This window comes from Pleurodeles waltl, chromosome 3_1 (genome assembly GCF_031143425.1).
Source record: "Pleurodeles waltl isolate 20211129_DDA chromosome 3_1, aPleWal1.hap1.20221129, whole genome shotgun sequence".
NCBI classification, from domain to species: Eukaryota; Metazoa; Chordata; class Amphibia; order Caudata; family Salamandridae; genus Pleurodeles; species Pleurodeles waltl.
The window spans coordinates 608,196,232-608,218,823 of record NC_090440.1 but is presented as its reverse complement, the minus strand read 5'-3'; the positions used below and the strand labels follow the sequence as shown (position 1 = coordinate 608,218,823).

Sequence of the window (22,592 nt, the reverse complement as noted above, 5' to 3'; positions counted from 1 at the left end):
AGAAAGGACCCATGGGTCTTAAAAAAAACCCTTACTCTAATACAGTCTGACTTGCCATAGCGAATGGGAAGGCCTGGATGTTATTACCAGGCTTGGCGTACCCCTCTTATCGATCTTGGAAGGATTGCAGGCTGAGGTGGTCTTGTGTGAATGAGACATCTGGTCTGTGCTTATGAAATCTCTGTTTAGGGAGCTCAGCCTGCTGAGTTATTGTAACACAGCTTGTTTTTGGTTACAGTTCTTGTATCATTATTTTATCATGTCACTCCTTTGATACATATATGTATATATATATATATATATATATATATATATATATATATATATATATATATATATATATATATATTGCACCCCTGCTCCTCAGTGACAGCACTCCCTGTGCCTGCCAAAGATTATTTTTCTCATGAGTGGCAGCAATCGACTCAGTCATGCTCACATATGGGTTGTTTGGAATACGTAATGACGTCAGCAGTGAAGGATGATTTGCATGGTATTTCTTGACTTTTGTGCATGTGAGTGAACATTCCCATGTCTGTATCCCATATCTCTGTGTGTCTTTGACTATTTTCAGACCACGTTGCATTAAAAAACATTCTCCTCTGTGCAGAAGTGTCCCCCACTCCATCTCTCGGACTGGCAATATTATAAGTTGAGTAGACATATATATACATACATATATATATGTGCGTTTTAACCTGTTTATGGTGACATGCAGCCCACTCATGCCAAAGCTCATGGTTTGTCCCCTCTTGCTTTCTGTAGTTTGCAGAAATTATTTTGACAGATTGTATGCTTAGTGGTACAAGGAATGTGAGCCAGCTGGACTCTTAAAAGCACTGAAGCAAGAAGTGTTCACCTCAGGCCGGAGCTGTTAAAACAATTGTGGCTCGTGCAGAGCTCTGCTCTGGGGAGTTTATTTTCCCTGTTGGAATAGTTGGGTCATGTCCAACTTGATAAAAACTTAGGACCTGATTTAGAGTTTGGCGGTTTGGGTTAATCTGTCACAAACGTGACGGATATCCAGTGGGCCATATTGTGATGCCATTACATTCTATGAGAATCGTAATATGGGGGATGTGATAGCCGTCACATTTTTGATGGAGTAACCCATCTGCCAAACTCTAAATCAGGTCCTAAGAGATTTGCGATTTACATTCGGTACGCTTTGTCAAAGACTGCAGGAGACACTGATGTAAAATAAATCAGAAAACGGTCGACCATAGCAAAAAATGAATAGTTTTCCATCTGCCAGGGTCAGACTGGCCTGTAGAGCAGCCAGACAGTGCCAGACGGGCTGGCTTGACAAGGTCAGTAGGTGGGCTATGTTTATTTAGCTGTTTGTAGCCCTGTTTTATGGTCTGCTGGGCAGGGTTTTACTGTTGATTTCCCTGATAGTAAAACAAACATTACCAGTAGAAAGTGCAATTAAAAGCAAAACACTTATAAAGCGGGTCTTTATAAGTTAAAAACTGCTCCAATCTACAAATATGGGTCACTTTTTAGGGTTGAGTGCGCAAGCGCTCTAGACTTCTGTAAACTCTCTGTGGGCTTTTAACTACGCCCATCAGTTTCGTTCGTTCATGGGCTTGACTTTTAAAAATCACTTGATTTCATTAGTGAAAGGCATGCATACATCATGCCTTTTCCGGTGTTTAGCCCTCCTCGAGCGCACCAACCAACTACTGAAAACCTACGAGGCTCCATGTTTTCCGCATGGCTTCAGGACTACTTTTTCTTTTCATTTCCTATGCTGCCCTATCTCGCTGGACAGTAGTCTAGCACTTTGCATGACATCAACCCACTTACATGGATAAAAGCACAACTGCAGATGAGTTTGACTGCGAGCAAACTTCAGTTTCGTTTTCTGGGGCACATGCTGGGTTACTTTAAATCGGCTTTTTCATGTGAAGCTGTTTTACTTTTCATTTTCAATTTATGTGGCAAGAAAAGTCAAGTTAGGACTTTACAACGCTAATAGATCTAAATCGTGCAAATGCGAGGCCCATTGCATTCCAAATGCTTGTTTTATTTCTGATCATTGATTTGCATATGTACAGCCAGCGTCCATGAGGAAGAGACATAGGCCTGAGATCATGGCAGGGTTATGGAAACAGTATCTGTGAAGATGAGTTGGATAACACCTCCTATTTTAGTGGAGTCGGAAAGCGGGTATCTATCACAGGGTAAGCATGGAGAACAAATGGTGCATTGGTGTTGGGCAACTGAATCCAGGGTTAGGTTGGCGTGATAATTTCAGTGGTGGAGAATGAGAGTACAAGTAAGTGACGTTTTTGCTGCAGAAGTGTTCCATAAGCAGAACAAGAGGTTCTGGGCAGCCGGTTACTGTCTCAGAATGTAGCATATTTGGGAAAAGAGAAAATAAATTAGATTGCGGCATTGTGCCATTCCCATCTAGATGTTTGTGTAGCGTTCTTAACCGAGGGAGAGGACAGAAGTGAAAAGCTAGTACTGTCATGAGAGTGACAAAAAGGAAAGGGTGTGTTTTGGGAAAAGAAGCCCACTAGTAGCTGTTGACCTGTGACATTACAAGCAATTTGATGGAGACTGGAAAGTTTTGGATGCTAGCGGAAGGTACTGGGAGAAAAGACCTTTAAGCAATAATATGCTAGATAGATGAGGGCACGTTGCTGATGGTGTGTGAGAGTAGCAGTTCTTGCTGTTACGTACACACTACGGATTCAATCCTACAACTGTAGATTCAGGGCATGTCGTAAGTGGTGTATTGTGGTTGGTTAGACAGGACAGTACAGGAATGAATGATAGAGTGGCATACTCCCTCTTTGCTAGTCTCACCAATAGGGCTGCTGGTGGGTAGAGGCTCAGGTGGCACTAGTGAAGTGTCACAGTCTCGGACCTCACTTCTGCAGCCAATTTAATTGTAGCAGTGATTATGGTGGGAGTACTGGTTGACTGACTTTAAGATATTGTTCTTCACTCATATAACAGCATTCGACTCCCCTCCCAAGTACCTTCCAGAGGTGATGACTGTGGTGAGAAAGCTTCTGAGCTGCCTTAATTGGCAACATTAGTAGCACTCCATTCGGGCAACACCTTACACTTACACATGGTAGAGAACATACCTTAATGACGGAAGTGGTGTTAAATTCTGTCTTTAAGATACAGTCGACCTGCAAGCACGTGCCACAGCACTTCAATGGTAGAATGTTATACACATAGCCCTATGATGCGGTGGGAAGAGAAAGAGTAGGAGGTAATCAGACATGTGAAATGCAATAGTTCATACAACAATCAAACAAGGTACTGCATGAGCTTCACCCTTTTTATTGGCAGCACTGATCAGCTTGATTAACTGAGCGGCTGCATTCATAAAGCTCCCTATGTCTGGCAAAGCTTCTAAACACCGCTATCATTAACCATATAAACGTTTGCTCTAAAAGTTTTGTTTTTCTTAACAACCATGTGAAATTTGAAAACAAATACTCAAGGGGGAGAGTGTTCCAGTCCGTTCTTACCTAAAAAGCACAATATCAACACTACGTCCAGACCACTACTTCAAGGACCATCACGTGGCCAACTGCGGCACTTTGGGTGATCTGGTTGATATCAAGGGACTGTCGACAGGGTGGCCTTGGCATGTAGATTCTTAAATGCCACACAGGCCAGTTAAAGTCATGCCATGGTGGTAACGTGGGGTCAGTGACAGGATATCCTGACATATGAACATATCATTTTTGTCAGCATGAGAGTCTAAGCGCCACAATATCGACCTTCATGAGAATATAGACCAGCAGGCAGGACATTGCAACAGTTAACTCCCATCCCTCCCCCCACCAAGGCTTTATGACAGGGAGTAAGGAGTATAAATGGGATGGACTTACGTATTCCATAAAACAATAACTGATCACAGCATTAATCCGCAGGTAAAGGGTCATTTCAACACGCATCAGAACCCTTAAGCTGGTGGAGGTGAGGATAGGTTAGATCAATTTAATTACGCAGTTATTAGGTAATGAAAGGTTCTGTCGAATGTCTCAGAAGGAAAACAAAATGACGCCTGCATTTAGGTTTTTTAATTAGTTATATTAAGGCAAAATCTTTCCAAAACTTATCGGACCCTATTTAGACAAAATCTTATTTCCTTCTAAAGAAAAACTTCAGTCTCCTGGCATAGGGCACAGAATTAAGAGAGTAGTCTGGAATGGAGAATGAGTACATCTCTGCTACTACATATCAGCTTTAATTCAAAATGGGAATGTGAGGCGGGGTTAAGAGGAATGTGATATTGGCTCTTGCCTGTAGGTACAGGATGATAAATACTTTGATGAGAGAAAGTTCTAGCCAATGGACTACTGACAGCTATTTAAAAAAAAATACCCTCCCCCACCTCCACCATAGGCAGAAAGGAAAAGTACCCAAAACTTTTATATCTTACTAAGCTTCAGTAACACTCTTACCAATGAAACCAAAGGCAAACAGAGGCAATCCAGAGATCTTTCCTATAAATATCATTGTCTAACCTTTAGGTAGTGTGGGCTGAGCTTACTCTTAGGGGTTTTTAAAAAAAGCATACAGTGAAAATAACAAAGAATGCACTGTTCAAACTAAGTTGAAATGTATCGGCTAATTCGCACACAGAGTTTTGAGAGAAGTCAATATACGACAACTAATGACAAATAGAAATAACCATTATCATAAAAGTCTAGAGAAAGAAATATTATCCTGTTGAAATGGGAAATGTATGAGTCGCTATCAGTTTTTAGATGACAACTTGCCAGTGAGTGCGACGGGATAAGGATGATGGGTAAACCCGGTGGAGAGGGATAGTAATGATGTAGAACTTGTTCATAAACCAATTTTGGTACTACCGTTCCTTGTCCTGAATGGCTGGAGGATGATAATAATGCCAAAATCGTATAGGGGTCAAACATAATACCAACTGTGAACTGAATCAAAGAAGATTGGTGCGGTCCATTACCCATAGTATCAGTGAGAGCAAAGAGATGTGTTGCAAACCAAAAATGAAGAGACATGCGAAGGATGTGAGCAGACACACATAATAAGTTGGTTAGTAGCTCCAAAAGAACAAATTCCACCCAAACCTGGGTGTACTTCTTTGACAACATATATAATCTCTATTAACGGTGCCCCAACACCATCATAAGTGCATATTAGGAATAGGTGTATCTCAAAGTACAAACAAGAAGAAACTCTGAACAATTGCCAAGTATTTACAGAAAGAAGCAGACGGCATACCTTAGTATAAGTAAGTAGAAGCTGAAAAGTAACTGGTGTCTATCCAAAGTAGACAGGTGCGTCAAAGGGATGCGAAAGGAATCTTGTAGGTAGTAATAAAGTGCTAGTAGACCATGTTAAGTCTCCTATCTATGGAAAGATAACAACAATGTTTAAAGGGGTTAAAAAATAAAAAATTAAAAGAAATGAACAGTGAAGAGTCCACGCCAAGTGATAAGAAAGTGAGGGCGATAAGAGGTAGGTAATTATAAACAGGCAGAAGATACCAAGGTGAGACGTGGTATACCTATGTCACCAAAATAGTCAGTCAAATATGATAATGCATTGCTGCATCATAGTACCATAATTAGGAATACAGTTAGCGTAGAAAAATTGTATAAAGAAAAATATAAATAAATACGGATATGGTAACGTGTTGCCTCGTATGGAAGAACAAATAGTTGGAACAGGGAGGTCTTGAAGGGCAGTTGCCCCATATGAGAGGCATTCCAGCAATTTACAGGACCCAGCACAACGAGGCTGGCCAAACAGTGTACTGTCAAGAGATATCGATATTGAGCAGGTAAATGGCCAAACAAAAAGAGGAAAAAGGTATTGGGAAAGGAAACAGTAATAAAAAAAAAAGCCACCGTGTTCAGAAGAGGGTACACAGCAATCGAACATCGGGATCCTACCTTGGAAGTATGTGCCGAGGGAACTTCAAGTGTCTGAGCGTGCGAAACGCTAAAGGCCATGTACGTGGGACATTTAAAACGTCTTATGGGACGTGGTAGGTAGAAAGAGAAAGGGGACAAAACCAAAGTATCGGAAAGCCGCAGAATATGTCGGCCATGATGGAGTGTGGAGGAGTGTGTATAAAACAAAACCGGTAGCCTTAATGTGATGAGGTATAGCATACGTGATGGGTATTATGTAAGTAATCTTATTGTGAGATGGATGGGGGACAAAAAAGGGGGAAGTGGGGGAGAGAGAAAATAGACAGAAGGAAACAGGTAAAGAAAAAGTAAACCAAGGTGAGAATATAACAGGTAACGTGCATCTACATAAAAAAAAAACATAGGAATGAAGCAAAGGTACAGGGCATCTTGGGGAACACCCAGCCGTGATGCAATAATTACAAGTGTGGTGTGATATGTTTGAGAATGGCCATAAGCAAAAAGGTGGTTTGTATATGAGAAACTCTACTAAAAGATGAATTGTGCATCAACTATAGATCACACATATAGACAAAATGTACAAACTCTAGCATGTAATCAAACCAGCAATATTGTGGTAGAGATATCCTCTCATAAAATTTGTAGTGGATCTCCATGGAAGAACAGGTGACGTGTATGGGGGTTAATCGAGTATTGAATGGAGAAAACATGGACAATAGTTACACAAGAATACCATAACATTGAATACTACCTAAAATGAAAAGAATGATTTAAATAAGAAAAAGGCCTGTTCAAGAAAATTATAAACTACATTAACATACAAAATGGACTCGGTATCATACAAATGAAAACATCTGGTGTGTGGATAGTTATCCGCCTCAGAACTAGGTGTATACAATCTCATATATAAACAATTAAAGCTCAAACCACCAAATCATCGACTGAATATAATTAGAGAAAAACATGTAGTTCCCTGTCGATATTCAGCCCCAGATCTACCGCACGGAGTTTTAAAATCCATTTGGCTTCACATTTTCTAAGTGTAGAGACCAGGTCACCCTCTCTACAGTCTTTGGTGATGCGTGTAATACCATGAAATCTGATCCCCAAGACTTCAGATTTGGTGTGCACCAGGTTGTAGTGAACAGCCAAAGGGTAGTTAGAGTGATTATTTCTAATAGCTCTGATGTGCTCTTGAATAGGCTCTTTAAGAGGGCGCATGGTACTCCCCACATAGATTAGTCCACAAACAATGCAGTAAACTGTGAACTTACTGTTGCAGTTAATAAACTGTCATATTTCATATGTGTGTGGAATTATATGAGAACATATTTAATTTGTCCAAAGCAAAATGGCTGACAGTGCAACATGAACATTTGAAAAAAACACAGGGCTGGGGCGGTAGCCAGTTGGAGGGCGTCCATGTGCGCATGCCCTAATGTAGCTGGGACAAAGTTGGTTTCTTAGCGTCTACCCATGGCTATAAGTAATCTGGGGTCTATTGCCAATCCATTTGTGTAGTGGTTTGTCAAGTAGTAATAGATGCCAATGGTGTTTGAAAATGCGATGTACTGCATAGCTCTGTTGGTTGAATGCAGTGATCATGTTGATGGATCTGTCTTTGGGGCGTTTGACCACCCCCCTGAGTAAGAAGAGATGTGCGAGGTGTACTGAGAATTTTTGTTAACGCTTTGGATGTAGTGTTTTTAGAGTAACCTCTTTGTAGAAATCGTTGATCGACTACTTTCAATTCCTGCATACATATGTGTTCTTCACTGCAGTTTCGACGTACTCAGGTCATTTCCCCTAGTGGAATAACTTTAATCTGTGAGGATGGGTGCGCACTGTCCGCATGTAATAGTGCGTTACAGACAGTTGGTTTCCTCTATAGTTTAGATTGGATCTTGTCTTTAACATGGTACAAAGTGAGATCAAGAAACTCAATACTTTTATTGTCTATGTGATGAGTAAAGCGCAGTTTATAATCATTGCTGTTAAGATGCTTACACATTTTTTCAAATTGTTCGGTGCTCCCTGTCCATACTAAGAAAATATCATCTATATATCTCCCCCAATAGAGAATGTGGTCAGTCAGGGCATGTGGGCAGGAAGTCCATAGATGATGCTTCTCAAAGTGGCACATGTATGAATTTGCATACGATGGAGAGAATTTGGCACCCATGGCCACTCCCTAGATTTGTCTGTACCAATTGTCATTATGTACAAACACATTATTATCAAGAACCAATTGAGTCATTTCAATTAACATATTGGTGTGATCGAGCAAGGTGGCGTCCCTGTCAGAGAGAAAAGAGGTGAGTACTACAATGCCTTTATCTAGTTGGATACAAGTATGAAGGGAAACAACATCAAGAGTGGCAAACCAACACTCTGGTGTCCAGTCAATATCCTCAAGTTGGCAAAGTAAATGCTTAGTGTCCCGAATGTAAGACAGCAGATTTTGTACCATAGGTTGAAGAAATATGTCTATGAACTCAGAGATGTGTTCCGTAGGAGAGCCTATCCCAGATATGATAGGTAGGCCCAGTGGAAATGGGCCAGGTTTGTGTACCTTTGGTAGAATATATATGCAAGGTGCACGTGGAGTTCTGTTAAGCAGATATCTGAATTCTAGGTCTGAGATAATACAGTGATCCCTCCAGTGTGTAAGTTTGTCTCTGATCATAACAGTAATATCAGATAAAGGGTTGCCACTAAGTCCAATGTATGCACAGTCATCACTACGTTGTCTGTCTATTTCATTAATGTAATCCCTGCGATTCATTATGACCACATTGCCACCTTTGTGCAAAGGAAACAGTCTTTTTCTTATTCAAATCATTCTTTTCGTTTTAGGTAGGATTCATGTTATGGTATTCGTGTGCAACTATGGTCCATGTTTTCTCCATTCAATACTCCATTAACCCCCATACAGGTCACCTGTTCTTCCATGGATATCCACTACACATTTTTGAGTGTATATCTCTACCACAATATTGATGGTTTGCTTGCATGCTAGAGTTTGTACAGTTTGTCTATATGTGTGATCTATAGTTCATGCCCACTTCATCTATTAGTAGAGTTTCTCATGTACAAACCACCTTTTTGCTTATGGGCATTCTCAAACATATCACACCACACTTGTAATTGTTGACTCACGGCTGGGTGTTCACCAAGGTGCTCTGTACCTTTGCTTCATTCCTATGTTTTTTTTTATGTAGATACATGTTACCTGTTATATTCTCACCTTGTTTTACTTTTCCTTTACCTGTTTTCTTCTTCCTATTTTCTCTTTCTCCCTCCTCCCCCTTGTTTGTCTCTCATCCATCTCACAATAAGATTACTTACATAATGCCCATTTTGTATGCTACACCTCATCACATTAAGGCTACAGTTTTTGTTTCATACACACTCCTCTACACTCCATCATGGCCACCATATTCCGTGGCTTTCTGATACTTTGGTTTTGTCCCCTTTCTCTTTCTACCTACCACGTCCCATAAGACGTTTTAAATGTCCCGCGTACACAGCCATTAGCGTTTTGCACACTCAGACAGTTGAAGTTCCCTCGGCACATATTTCCGAGGTAAGATACCGATGTTCGATTGCTGTGTACCCTCTTCTGAACACAGCGGCTTTTCTTTTATTACGGTTTCCTTTCCCAATACCTTTTTCCTCTTTTTGTTTGGCCATTTACTTGCTCAATATCGATATCCCTTGACAGTACATTGTTTGGCCAGCATCGTTGTGTTGGGTCCCTTAAATTGCTGGAATGCCTCTCATATGGGGCAACTGCCCTTTGAGGCCTCCCTGTTCCAACTATTTGTTCTTCCATACAAGGCAACACGTTACCATATCTGTATTTATTTATATTTTTCTTTATACAATTTTTCTTCGCTTGCTGTATTCCTAAATATGGTACTATGATGCAGCAATGCATTATCACATTTGACTGACTATTTTGGTGACATAGGTATACCACGTCTCACTTTGGTATCTTATGCCTGATATTAATTACCTACCTCTTATCGCCCTCACTTTCTTATCACTTCGCTTGGACTCTTCACTGTTAATTTCTTTAAATGTCTTTTTTTTTTAACCCCTTTACACGTTTTTATCTTTCCATAGATAGGAGACTTAACATGGTCTCCTAGCACTTTATCACTACCTACAAGATTCCTTTCGTATCCCTTTGACGCACCTGTCTACTTTGGATAGACGCCAGTTACTTTTCAGCTTCTACTTACTTGTACTAAGGTATGCCGTCTGCTTCTTTGTGTATATACTTGGCAATTTTTCAGAGTTTCTTCTTGTTTGTACTTTGAGATATACCTATTCCTAACATGCACTTATGATGGCGTTGGGGCACCTTTAAAAGAGAATATATATATTTTCAAAGAAGTACACCCAGGTTCGGGTAGAATTTGTTCTTTTGGAACTACTAACCAACTTATTAGGTGTGTCTGCTCACATCCTTTGCATGTCTCTTACTTTGTGGTTTGCAACGCATCTCTTTGCTCTCACTGATACTATGGGTAATGGACTGCACCAATCTTCTTTGATTCAGTTCACAGTGGGTATTATGTTTGACCCCTACACGGTTTTGGCATTATTATCATCCTCCAGCCATTCAGGACAAGGAACGTAGTACCAAAATTGGTTTATGTACTTTGCAGCCTTGAGAAAGTCACCTTGTGACGAAACACATGTTGGCCTGCCTCTACAAGGATGTTCTCCTACTCTGAATCCGATGTCTGTGCTATGACCTGACGAACACTGGATCGACTTTATGCTCATGTCTCAGAATAAAGGAACCTACTATCTTTTAACTCCTTTGAAGGGCCTGTTTTGTGTACGAATCCTTTGAGTGCTGCGATTTCTGTAACTACTTCTACGTAGTGTTGACTGGCACACCGCCATACGCTCTTGGGCATTTGAGCTTATTCAACCGCTCAGCACCTCAGTTCTCTGTAGACTTAAATATTTTTTGCATATTATTATAAGGTTTGGGAAGTGCAACTATGTTTCCACCACTGCCCACCCCCCTCTCTATGTACGATGTAGAAGTTCTCAATGAAGTGAAGCTTGTTTGAAGAGCTGCATCCTTTCAAGATTGGTGCTGACTTTTTATTGCCACCTTCTAAAAATGTTTGAGCTCTAGGGAGAAATATTGTACTGCAACCTCATTTAATTACCGCTGACAGGAAGCCCACAATCAACAATTTATTAAAAGTGGATCAAACAAATGAGATAGGACTTTTCTAGGTCCTCAGTTTATGACCCAGCAAACGATTTGGCCAATTATTTCCAACGGTTCTCTCACTCTTCTGTACCAGGCTGACAGATCCTTAGAGAAGCCAGGCTCTGGATATCAATGAACTATTCCCTGTAACTTGCCTCAATCTCCAGTCCTCCTCGTCTTCACCTTGGACTTCACAGTTACCAGTACTCCAGGCTTCTTGGCACTTATTCCTGACACAGGTGTTGAGCGTAGGCAACTGTGTTTTTGGTAACCACAGCTTTGTTTAGTTTATTGCTTTGTGGGTAGTGAATCAATTTTTATATGTGGAAGTTACATGACAGCCAACCTGTCTAGGTAGCACAACAGTTACTTGCCAGAAAGTTATCCTACCCTGGGCATGTTGAACTGTCCGATGTAACTGTGTGCAACTTTACGTTAAACAATCTGAAGTATGATGAATTCGCAAAACAAGATGTAAGCTGAAAATTGTACCTGAAAATCTTTAAAAAAGACCAAATTCCAATCAAAAGATTTAAAAAATGGATTAGCCAGCTTACCTAAATCAGTTCTGGGAGAGGTCTAGTGGATGTAAAACAGCTCGTCTGCTTCCAAGGATTCATAGAACTTCCTCTCACTACACACTCAACTGCCAGGGCCCCAAAGGTTTTGGCTTTGGAAAATTAACCTCATGCCTCACCCTTCCTCCCTTTTCCAGTATGGATCTAGGTGTTCACTTCCTTTTTCGAGCCTTGACTTTCCAACATTAAGGGTGGAAGCAGCCATCAGTCAGAACTATGGAGAGTTTTAGACCTGACATCCTTGGCCTGGTATTCCCCCAAGTGGTTTGCCTTCACTCCTCCAGTTTTTATGAATTTGTTTTTGTTGGCATTAGGACTCTGTGCACCTTACCACTGCCAATCAGTGCTGAAGTGCTCTCTATACAATACATGGTAAAATTGGAGTACACCTGAATGGCATATTTAATTTACTTGCAAGTCCCTAGTAAATGGCACTGCCTATACCAATGGCCAGTAATTTAACTGCTACTAGTGGGCTTTCAGTGCCACCCACTAAAGTAGCCTTTGAAAACACGACTCAGATCGGCCATTGCAGCCTGAAGAGCAGTTTCAAACTGCCATTTCAACCTGACAAATTAAACCTTTTGCCAGGCCTAAGTCTTCTTTTTAATGCACATAAGATACCCCTAGGTAGGCCATAAAGGTTCATAGGGCAGCGTGCATTTTATTTAAAAAGTAGGATATGTGTACTTCAGTTCTACAGGTCCTGGCAGTGAAAAACTCATAAAGTTGTTTTTCGGTATTCCCATTGACTAATACTGAGTACCTTATTACATTTAATGAGTGATAACTTTGTATTAGGAGCAGATAGAGATATGCTGTTTACACTATATTTAATTGTAATTTTAAATCCTCTTAAATTGTAAAGTCAGATTTTAAGTCACATCTCTGAAAATGCCACTTTTAAAAAGTTGGCATTTTAATGTCCTAACCATTGGTGCCTTTCTGCCAGTGACCTTGATCACACAACAGTGAATGGCTCGGCGGTAGGCGTTTGTGTATTGCTTCCAGACAGTAACACAAAGAGGGCTTAGGTTTGGACAGGATGGGCCATCTTGGCAAGATGAGTGGAAGGGTCTGTACCTAGCCCCACATGCATTTCAAAGTGCTTTGCCTCCTGCACACAAAGTAATATGACACCAGGCCTGCTCTGTCTTTTGTCAACCCAGATAGTTGGAGCCTTGACAGGGAAGGGGAAGTACTTTCCAGATTTAGGGATAGGACAGGGAATCCCCAAGGAGACACTCTTCAGAACACTCCTGGACCTGTGGAGGTTACAGAAGAAGGACTCTCTTGCTGCCAAACGACTGCCCATCTGCTTGAAGGACTATCTTGAAAAGGAAGACTGGATTTGTTTGCTTTCTTCCTAGGCAAAGCAGAGAGACTACAAGGGCAGTTGTCTAACCTCCTGTGTGAGCTACAGGGACACAACAAGCTTCAGGGGCCTCCCTGCAACTACCCTGCTGACATGTTGCACTGGGTCTGCCTGGACCTGCAACTGGACCTACCTGAGCCTTGCTGTTGGCCTCTGCCTGAAATAAGTCCTGGTCTCTAACAGATGCCCCTGAGGCCCTCGGCCCTTGGATGGCCTCAGAGTGTACTCCTTCCTGCCTAATTCTGGGTTCCCTCTGATCTGACGCAGCCTGATGCAGGACCTCACATCTCAACCCTTCACAGATCCTGATCGGCAACCTCATTGCAACTGACACAGCGTGATGCAACTTCATGCAGTACCTCGCACAGCAGTCCTCACTGCTCCTGATCGGAACCAACAAAGCATGACGCAACTCGATGCAGGACTTCACATCACAGCAGCACGCACCCCCTGATTAGAACCAACACTGTGCGAAGTAAAGCCTTGCATCAAGAACATATGGTTCAACTCTCAGCGGGACTAAATTTGTTCCTGCACCCGGCCACGCTCCATCGCAGTCGGCTAAAATTGCGACTTTTTCCCAGTCCAGCATGACCAGATGACCACAGTTGGTGCTTTGTGCTTTTATACACTATTTTCACTTACAGCTTTAAAACTGAATATCTCTGGTTCTACTGATCAGTTTACTGTTGTTCTGGTATCATTTTACTTATTCAAATTTACCTCATTTTTTCCAAATTAGTTTGGGATTGCTCGTGTTTTGTTTTCACTTGTGTTCTGCATAAATAGTTTACAAATTGCATCTAAGTTAATTAAGCCTGACTGCTTTGTGCTAAGCTTCCAGAGGGTTAGGCACAGGTTCATTTTGTAACTTTTTGTGATTCACCCTGACAAGGGTCAATCAATAACCCAATTCCTTAAAGGGAAGTATCATCCACCAAGCATATAGTCAGTAATCTGCTGTGGTCCTTCTGCCGTGTTGGATAATTAACGCATCATTTACTGTTTAGATAGTTGTATTCAATCCTGTTTTAGCCACCAGACTATGTATTCTTGTGAGTGACTGAAATACAATACATTTGAATTTAGGCTCAGTGTGTGTTCATTAGCTAACCATTCCAGGAAAAAGTATAGACGTGGCTGAAGGATGGAAACTAACTCTCCATTCCATGCTTACTTCTAAAGTTGCAGGAGGTTCGTTCCACTCCTTTGGATGCCCATTACGTATGCTCCTGGATGTCACAAATGAACCAGAAAAACTAAGCATTCGGAATGAATTGATCGAGTCACTCACCTGAGGGCAGTCTGTATTACATTTTATGGGCTCGCACACGACAGAGTGCATCTTGGTGCCTCGATCCGGTTCCCAGGAACAATGACACATTGAACAAGCCTCAGAGGCAGTGTAAACGAACACTCCAGGCTGAATGAAAACAAATAAAAGCAGATTTTGGAAACTAAATGTATTATTCCCTGAATTGTTAATTAAAGTGTATTTATTCATTTTTTCTCACTTACTCCCATGGCAAATATTTATTTTCTGAAGTAACTTTAATTACACAACACAACTTTTAATCAACTATCACAAAACCGTGCCCTGCACCTCCCCATCTCCGATTTGTTCAACCACAAAATGGTCCCATAGTCTCTGAAAATTCAAAATCAGTGGAGTGCTTGAAATAATATAAACTATACAATAGATGGTATCGTAGCAGGCGAGCACATCTTCACCCCCACAGATGTCTTGCAGTCTACTGATAGATACCGGAGTTAGCCAGTTAGCCAACTTGAAAGGATGAAAGGCTGAGTGCACCCAACTGGTGAGCTTTGGGACAAATACATATCCATGGAGTGGACGCTTTAGCCTACTAAGCCTCGGTGCTAACCAGTTCAATGGTGCAAATAGTTTTTTGTTTTTTTTTTAATATTGACGTTCCATTACTTTTATAAAAAAAAAAAAAAACGTATTGTAAACATTCACCTGGCAGGTAAAAATACATTATTTGCTTACATCCGACGTTAAGAGTTTTCCACAACCCAATGCTAGAACATTTGACTGCTCAGGGCCTTAATGAGAGTTAGGATGGTAAATTCCCTTCACTGCCAAGAAGGCGAAAATAAATCAGCCATTCCTAAGTGAAAGAGGTTTCCCCTACATAGTGACTGGATCCAAAACAGGCTGTCACGTTATGGTGTTCACTATGGACATAGCGAGATGCTTTGCCTCCTTGAACAATTACGAATTCTATACTTTTAGCAATTCTTTTTGTAATCAGTCCTATTTAATATCAATATATATCTTCATTCGGTTACATTGTGCACCATAAAAGCATACCACAAAATCATACATACAATACAAAGGATAGAAATTACAATTAAAAAAGTTCACAACTCCATTAAAAGTACACAACTCAATTACGTTTTCCACAAGCTCCGAAGTCTGATGATAGCTTTTAAAAAACATGCAACATTAAAAATTATAAATTCATCCGATAACATCTGTAAAAAACATAAGGGCAGGTCGTACTTAAAAAGATCCCCTATCTTTGACTAGCAGGATGATAAAAACTCTTGTGGGTTCAATATAAAATCTACAAAACGTCGTAAAATGAAAGGTATCCTGCAGAGACACACTGTCGCAGTCGCAGGGACACAAGATCATAACATTCTCTGGGGCGGGGGGAGGAGGGAGACAAATGCAGTAAACAGTCTAAACCTGGTGAGCAAAAATCGATCCATGGTATTTTTCACATATGCTAAATAAGGTTTAATCACCTGGGTCGTAGGCAGCAAAACGTACCCCCGGACAGCGGTTTCAACAACTCCTTCTCCTCTCTACACAATGTTTTCCGTTCTAAAACATGATTTCTAACCCATCTACGGTCAAATTTACATATAATCTCCAGGGTGTGGAATAGCTCAGCTCTCCACAGGCATTAAAGGGATTCCTTGATACAGTTAAACCAGGGAATTTTAAGGGCACTCCCTCAAGATTAATCTGTTCAAGCTAAGGTCCTCTTTTGTCCACATCCTACTCCACCACACCATACGATGAAGAGCTAAGAAATTGCATAAATAATTGACACCAACTCCTCGTGAACACATAGAAACGTGGTACTTTGGGTGGCACATAACAAATGCCTGAGAAATTTGTTTTCAATAATCTGTAGTTGGTCGGCATCCACATAGCCCCAAATTTCACTGCCATATGATACCATAGCATTACACTTGGGCTTAATAGACCTTAACTAAGGCCTTAAGCTGGCACCTTGCCAGACTCCAAGGGAAGCTAAATACAGAAGCAATGGTCCTAGTAAACTCCTCTCTCTTTGCTCTGATTAAAGATTTCCAGTTTACTTTAGAGTCGAACAAGATGCCCAGAAATGGGAAATCCTTAACCTTAGAAGTAGCGTTGTTTCACACACTAAACATTTTCATTCTGGTCAAATTAGGACCCGCCACCATCACAAAGGAAAATTAACTGTCAGGTCAAGCTTATTCATATAGTCAGCCAAAGTGTTCAAGAGGATTTGTAGACCTCTAGCAGTCCTTGCCATCTAAATCGCATCATCTGCATAGAATAAAACTGGTAGTGGATGAGGACCTATATATGGGTAATCGGCCTTAGCCACCACCAGAGGCTGTTCAAGCCCATTAATAGAAAGGAAGAATAAAAAAGGGGCAATATACACCCCCGCCTATTTTAAAAGTATTCATTAGTATCTCTAACTGATGCTGAGGTATTATCATGAAGGTTCCACAAAAAATAGACAATGTTAGGATCTACCCAATCCCAAGAAGGACATACCACAATGTATCCTGATTTACTCAGTTAAAAGACGAAATAAGGTCCATAAAAGCCAAGTGGACTTATTCTGAATGGGCTACTGTGTATTTATTGATGACCTATACAGTGGTCAACGGTGGACTTCCCCGGTCTGAAACCATATTGCAATTCTGAAATTATGTTATTCTCCTCTGCCCAACAAGATAATCTTTCCAGTAACACTCACCCTAGGACATTTACAACTAGGTCAATGACTGATATGGGTCTGTAACATTGTGGGTTATCTTTATCCCCCTTTTTAAAGATGGGGCTATTACTGATCTTTGGGGGGGGGGGACACATACTTAAGGGACAACAGCTGGTGGCCATCCGAGCTCAGACACACATCCTCTCCAACAGACCACACACTCACCCTCAGAAACATCTTCAACAGTCAACTTACCTTGAAGGACAACTCAACGAGGTTGCCTCCTCCTGCTTCCACACCCTCCACATGTTCTGCAGAATCTTCAGACCTCGACTACGGCAACACACTCTACTGCGGAATCTCCACCCAACTCCAGAACATACAGAACGCTGCAGCCAGTCTCATCCTGGACCTCCTCAAATGAACACACATACCTCCCAAGCTCAGAAACCTCCACTGGCTCCCCATCCAGAAGAGATGTCAGTTAGAAATCCTCACGCATGCCTTCAAAGCCTTACACGATCAAGGATCCGCTTACATCAACCACAGACTGAACTTCCATCAACCCAGCAGACACCTGCGCTCCACCTCCCTAACCCTCACCCACATCCCCCACATCTGTCACAGTCACAGAGGTGGCCGTTTCTTCTCCTTCATCTCCGCCAAGACCTAAAACAACATGCCCCTCTATGGGTGACAGTGTTGCGCTCTACAAATATTGATTGAATGATTGATTGATTGACTGAGGTGGACCAAGTGGATGGGGGTCCTTCCTGGAACGACGCATTTACAATCTGGGTCAACATCACTGATGTACAAATCTGGGGGTACCTTGTTCCTAGTAAGACCTAATATCCCCTGGGTAATTTCCTCTAAAGTAACTTCCAAGTTCAGCCTCTCTGTAATGAGAAGCCCTAGCCCACCCTCCTTCACAGAAGACAAATAATAATAAATGCCTTCAAAATGAGTAACCCATTGATCAGCAGTGATGTGGTGACATAAAGCAGTATCCTTGACCTGTGCGAAACACGGTTTGTTGATAATTTGGCATATGGTGGAGCTACTTTTCAAGGTGCTGGCTTGCACCAGGTGCGAAGGTCACATGCTTTCTATCTCAAGGTATCTTATGGCCTTTTAGGTTTGGACATCAATACCTGGCGACAAGTTACAATGCGCTCTCTTTTTCTAAGAGTAGCTTTTAAGGCACACTTTACATTCTGTAAGGTCTTGGAGCAGCTAGAAATGAACCATTTACGACGGGTGGAGCAGAGTTATCAACATCGAGGTGCAAGAGCAATGCTACCTTATTGGAAATGTTCTCAAAGGTTGCTAAAATCACCTGATCAATAGCTTGAAAATCTAGACAAATAGAAAATCCTGCACACAACTGGGGCACGGCCAACTCAAGGTAAGGGAAACTGGATTTTGATCACTAAAAACACTGTGTGATATATTAACATTTGCTATCATCAGAAAAATGAAAACTGAAACAAAAATAAAATCTATAATTAAGGAGCAACCCCTACCAGTTAAAATGGGAAGTACTTGCGGTAACAAAGAGATAACCATCTTATCCAGAGAGAAGACTAAATTATTATCATTTATTATGCAATTTAACTCAGTCTGTATGTTCCGTATGTAGTCCTTAATGAATCCTACAGTTGGAAGGTTTGTAGTGTCAAAGGCGCTCTCACATAAATGTGTATTGAAATCTCCTGCAAGAACTAAGTTAGTCAAACCACACCTTTTGTAAGAAAATGTATAAAGGAACCCAGGGTATGTAAGTTAGAGGAATTTTGGGGCCATGAGTTTGTGTTTTAGAAGCGCAAAAGGTGTAATGCAGAAAAGCCAGACAAAATTAATCCTATGGTTTGTAGGATAGGTGGTCCAGAATGCACTTCTTTAACCAGCCCCCAACCTTTAAAGAAACAAAAATCACTAAGCCCCCCCCCGGTTAGCCATGCCTGTCACGGAATCACCTGCCGGAGTGAAACGTTTTATATCCCTCCACAAAGAAGCGGTTTGCGATCTTCCACGTTTCTTGTAAATTAATCACATGAAACTTCCTGATAAATGAATACCAGTTCAAATCATTAAATTTGAAAGCAATGTTCCAGTTTATCAAATTAAGATTATTATAACTACACACACCAGGGCCATCAGAGCAACAGTCAGGGAGGAACATAATGGAGTTAGGCTGTAAAACAGACTGCTAAAGTCAATCGCAAGAATCCAAAGAACTCAAAGGGTCATATCAGTTGGTGGTCACCAGGGACGTAGACACAGAAGACTTTGTAAGAGAGGCATGGCCCTGATGTCCCACTTTTATCCAAGGAGCAGGGCAGATAACCTCTGGCCTGTAGAAAAAGCCCAGAGGAAGAGCCTGAATTATGGAGGGTTTGCCAGCTCTAAAGGAGCTGGTGGGGGCCAATACTCTTGCTGTTTTAGTAGACTGGATGAAGTTAATCACCACACCGTCCACTTCAAAGGTTTTCACATCTTTACAGCTCACTCTTCTCACCATACCAATGTGGGGAACCAACTTATAGTACAAACCAATCCAGTAAGTCACCTATTCTTCAGTTGGACATAGGATTCAGTCATATGATCTTTCAAAGGCGGCACATTATTAAGGACCACCACATAAGGAGTTGCTACGGGTGGAAGATCAATAACAACCTCTCTATTCAGGACTGGTGAACAATCCAATTTGGGGCTAAGAGGGCCGGGGCAAGGGTTGTGGGCAAATTATCTGGACAAGCAATCTCCCTAGACAACCTCCCCTTGTTTCTATCTGAGGGCAGCTCCTGGCCTGAAGATCTAAAAGTGTTGGTAGCTCTGGGAATATCCTCCGGGAAGACCAGGGATAAAGTCGGCGCACCTGGATGAAGTTGAATAGGCTGGGATAGGCCCTCTTTATAGTCTTTGATGGCCAGTTTAATATTTCCAAAACAAAGCGCAAATGAAGGAAAAAGCCCCTTAATGAGTGATTCCAATTTAGCATAAAGGTTATCCACACAATCCTGGATTGAGTTATTGACAAAAGACTCAAGTGATCTGGCAGAAAAAGCCTCCTTAGCCTGTGCGTTTGAAGAAGAGTTGTCTTTTGAGGCAGGCTACTACCTTTTTCCTTTTTAGAGATCTGCAACTAATCTCAGGTCCTTCAAGGGAGGGATTCCTCCAGCGATAGGCTGGTGCACTGAAGCTTGCACATGTACAACATTTGTATTGCCTCCCAAGGTTCCGTACTTTGATGGTATGTTAGTTAACCCAGTCTGTAGGGTGGTACAGAGGAGAAAAATGCACTGTGTTTGAGGTACCACACACAGAGAAGAAGTGGGAATATCATCAGCCCACCCCTGTAGGATTAGGTCTTCCTCTACATTAGAAATGTCATCATTCAGTGTCCCTTCAGCTGAAGAAAAAAAGGAAAAGATGCTACACCCACCCTGCCAAGATTTGTAAGGATTCAAGTCTTTCTGAAGAGCGGAATCCTCACTGGCAGTAACTGAAGCTTTCCCATCTGGAACAGTAAGGCATATAACAAGGAGTTAAATTAGGGACATTAGAAAGTGGGCTTGGTACAATCTGTTGGGCACGGACGGGCACAGACAGGCCTTCCCTTGGCCCAGGTTTGGCCCAGGAGAGTCTCACATGGCAGGAGAGTGAGCTGCGCTAAATAGTGTTTGGCCCTCCAGCTCCTGGACCCTCCCCACAAATGCGCCGTAGTCACTCCTGTGACTTGCAGTCCTATTCCTAGCATCCCATACGGTGGGGGAATGAGCTGCCCTAAATAGCACTGGGCCGTCCTGCTCATGGTGCCTCCTCACACTGTACTCTGGTCACTCCAAGGATTCGCAGCCCTATTTGCTGGTGTTCTGCATAGTGGGAGAGTAAGCTGCACTAAATAGTACTGGACCCTCCTGGTCTTTCCTCACAATTGCACCGTGATCACTCTTGGGGCTCGCAGTTCCATTAGCTGGTGTCCCATGCGGTGGGAGAACGAGCTGTGCTAAACAGCACTGGACTCTCCTGCTCCTAGCTCCACCTCACAACTGCACCATGGTCACTCCTGGGATTCACAGTCCTGTTAGTTGCCGTCAGCCCTATTCATTTGGCAGCTCTCACCACCCCTACTATACAGAATACTTCAGCCTTGCCTTATTCTCCTCAAACTGATTGAATTTCTCCCTGTCTTATGTCTTTTCACAATCAGCTGACCCATCCCTAATTCTACATGTACTTGTAAAAAGTGGTGGTTACACTTCAGCTCACCAAAAATTGTGCTTTTGCCCAACTTATAAATGTCCAGATAATGAACTTATAATGTTGTAAGGGTCTAAACACTATTGACTATTCCAGCCACTAAGACTAGGAAGTCCAGTACTTAGTATAGGTTTGGATTGGGATGCAGCTCCGAGTGATTGCCAGTGGCTGAGATTAATTCAAGCATCCTATCCATCACCTTGTTGTGTTTACATTTGCTGCCCTAAGTGCACAGGATATGCCCAGACATGTGTCACGGGCCCACTGTGCCACTGGAACCAAGCTATACCTGGCTGAAGAGTCCTAACTACAGTGAAACTAGTCCTAGGTTGCATGTGTTCCAGTTCAGGGAGGACCTGGCCTGACAGTTTGGGTCGGACTACTTCCAAGAGGAGCAGGGTCAATACTGATTTGCATATGGCTGGGTCGAAACTGAGGTGGCATGGAGGGCAAAAATACAATGGATTGGGATGTGAACCGAGCGATTGCCAGTAGCTGAGGTTAATTCAAGCATTCCATTCCATCTTGTTTTTGTATTTGCTGCCCTTAGTACACCAGGTAATCCAAGAAGTGAGTCCCGGGCTCACAGTGCTAGTGGAACCAAGCTATACCTGGCTGAAGAGCCCTAACTGTGGTGAAACCAGTCGTAGGTTGCTTGTGTTCTGGTTCAGGAAGGACCTGGCCTGGCACTTTGGGTGGGACAACTCCCATGAGGAGCAGGATCAAGACTGGTTTTCATATGGCTGGGCCCAAACTGAGGTGGTATGGAGGGCAAGAAAATCAATGGATTGGGGTGCAGCCTGATCGGTTGCTAGTGGCTGAGATTAATTCAAGCATTCCATCCATCACCTTGCTTTTGCATTTGCCGCCCTGAGTGCACGGGTATGCCCCGAAGTGGGTCCCGGGCTCACAGTGCCAGTGGAACCAAACTATACTTGGCTGAAGAGCCCTAGCGATGGCAAAACTGGTCCTAGGATGCTTCTGTTCTGGTTCAGGGAGAATCTGGTCTGGCATTTCGGCTGGATTGTTCCCAAGAGAAGCAGGGTCAAGACTGATTTGCATTTGGCTTGGTCCAAACTGAGGTACATGAAGGGCAAAAAACTATGGATGGGGATGTGGCCCTGAGCGATTGTCAGTGACTGAGATTAATTCAAGCATTCCATCCACCACCTTCTTGTTTTTGCATTTACCACCCTAAGTGCACCACGGATGCTCAGATGTGGATCCCGGCTTCACTGTGCCACTGGAACCAAGCTATACCTG

The 22,592-nt window shown here is 42.2% G+C and overlaps 1 protein-coding gene across 1 annotated transcript in view; it reads right to left on the bottom strand.

The window, feature by feature from the left end:
- The window catches only part of LOC138284363 (mucin-2-like), a 1,502,605-nt gene that overhangs the window by 257,899 nt on the left and 1,222,114 nt on the right, over positions 1-22,592 (bottom strand). The window contains exons 37-38 of the mRNA XM_069223056.1: positions 14,384-14,512; positions 3,105-3,203 (exon numbers count right to left, since the gene is read on the bottom strand). Coding sequence (XP_069079157.1) covers positions 3,105-3,203; positions 14,384-14,512 — 228 coding nt within the window. The remainder of the gene's footprint in view (positions 1-3,104; positions 3,204-14,383; positions 14,513-22,592) is intronic.